Source organism: Mandrillus leucophaeus, unplaced genomic scaffold (genome assembly GCF_000951045.1).
Source record: "Mandrillus leucophaeus isolate KB7577 unplaced genomic scaffold, Mleu.le_1.0 Scaffold58, whole genome shotgun sequence".
NCBI classification, from domain to species: Eukaryota; Metazoa; Chordata; class Mammalia; order Primates; family Cercopithecidae; genus Mandrillus; species Mandrillus leucophaeus.
In genome coordinates this window covers 1,021,005-1,022,545 of record NW_012106252.1, presented here as the reverse complement: position 1 = coordinate 1,022,545, position 1,541 = coordinate 1,021,005, and the positions used below count along the sequence as shown (strand labels likewise).

The following is a 1,541-nucleotide window of genomic DNA, read 5'->3' as shown; positions in this document are numbered from 1 at the left end:
AGAGGGCACGTGGTGGTCACGCCCCATCAACTTGGGTTCCTCTGACTCCTGTAGACTCTCTCCCTACCTGTGGTCGTCATCGTCCATGGCAGCCAGGACCACAATGCCACGGCCACCGTGCTGTGGGACAACGCCTTTGCTGAGCCGGTGAGTCCCCGTGGGAGCCCTACCCCAGCCCCCCCACCCCCCGGGCCCTAGGACTTGCCTGGGGTCAGCCCCACCCCAGGGCCAGCCCAGAGGTGAGGTGAGGCCAGAAGGGCTGGGGTGCTGGGCGCCTGCCTTCGGCCATGGCCTTGGTACTCTGTCTGGGTTCCAGGTTCCTGGACTGGGGTCTGTGAGGTCTGTGAGTTTGGTCTTTGGATCCTGGTCTGGGATCCTCCTTTGGCAGACGGCTTGGGTCCTTGCTGTCTGTCCTCTGTGCCCCCACCCCCTGCATCAGCTTTCTTCCCTGCAGGCTGGGGTTGCAGCGCAAGCTAGTGTATAAAAGCCGCCGCATTTCTTACCCTTGCATTTGTGTCACCTTTCTGGATATGTCTCAGTCTCCCCTTCTCTCAGTGTCTGTGTATCTCGTGTGTGTGTGAACATTTCCAACTCCCTTAATCTACCTTTTCCCCTCTCTTCTCTCCCTCTCAGGGCAGGGTGCCATTTGCCGTGCCTGACAAAGTGCTGTGGCCACAGCTGTGTGAGGCGCTGAACATGAAATTCAAGGCCGAAGTGCAGAGCAACCGGGGCCTGACCAAGGAGAACCTTGTGTTCCTGGCGCAGAAACTGTTCAACAACAGCAGCAGCCACCTGGAGGACTACAGCGGCCTGTCCGTGTCCTGGTCCCAGTTCAACAGGGTGAGGGACCCGGCCACTAGCCGTCCACCAGGGCCCATGGGGGTCTGTCGCTCCTCTGCCTCACAGGTTACTGCCTGGTCTAGCACCCCACTCTCCACCCCCAACTACCCTCTCCTACAACCAGGAGAGATGGGGGCCCCTAGCCTCAGGAAATGCAGGCAGGGGCTATAGGAATTGTGCTCAGTGATGAAGCCAGAGTGAGATGACGGAGGGCCCCAGGGCTGGGAGTCGGGATCCTTGGGTTCTGGGCCTAGATGTGTTTGCTAATTTTCTCTTTTTTTTTCACAGACAGAGTCTCACTCTGTCACCCAGGCTGGAGTGCTTACTGCAACCTCTGCCTTCTGGATTCAAGTGATTCTTGTGCCTCAGCCTCCTGAGTAGCTGGAATTATAGGCGTCCACCACTATGCTGGGCTAATTTTTGTATTTTTAGTAGAGACGGGGTTTCACCATGTTGGCCAGACTGGTTTCGAACTCCTGACCTCAGGTGATCCGCCCACCTTGGCCTCCCAAAGTGCTGGGATTACAGGCATGAGCCACCACGTCTATGGCTCTGGCTCTGCTTCTGCCTCTTTCCTCACTAATTTTTGAAGACCCATCCATTCTCTGTGCCTCAGTTTCCCCACCTATAAAATGAGGGGATGACTTTGGAGGCCCCATCCAGCCTGGATTATTTTCTTTTCTTTTTTTTTTTTTTTTTTT

The 1,541-nt window shown here is 56.2% G+C and overlaps 1 protein-coding gene across 3 annotated transcripts in view; it reads left to right on the top strand.

The window, feature by feature from the left end:
• STAT5A (signal transducer and activator of transcription 5A) overlaps window positions 1-1,541 on the top strand; it is a 33,410-nt gene that overhangs the window by 26,773 nt on the left and 5,096 nt on the right. For 2 of the 3 annotated variants that reach the window (XM_011998812.1, XM_011998813.1), the window contains 2 exons: window positions 55-147; window positions 634-840. In XM_011998812.1, coding sequence (XP_011854202.1) covers window positions 55-147; window positions 634-840 — 300 coding nt within the window. The remainder of the gene's footprint in view (window positions 1-54; window positions 148-633; window positions 841-1,541) is intronic. The other variant, XM_011998814.1, reaches the window with a different exon arrangement.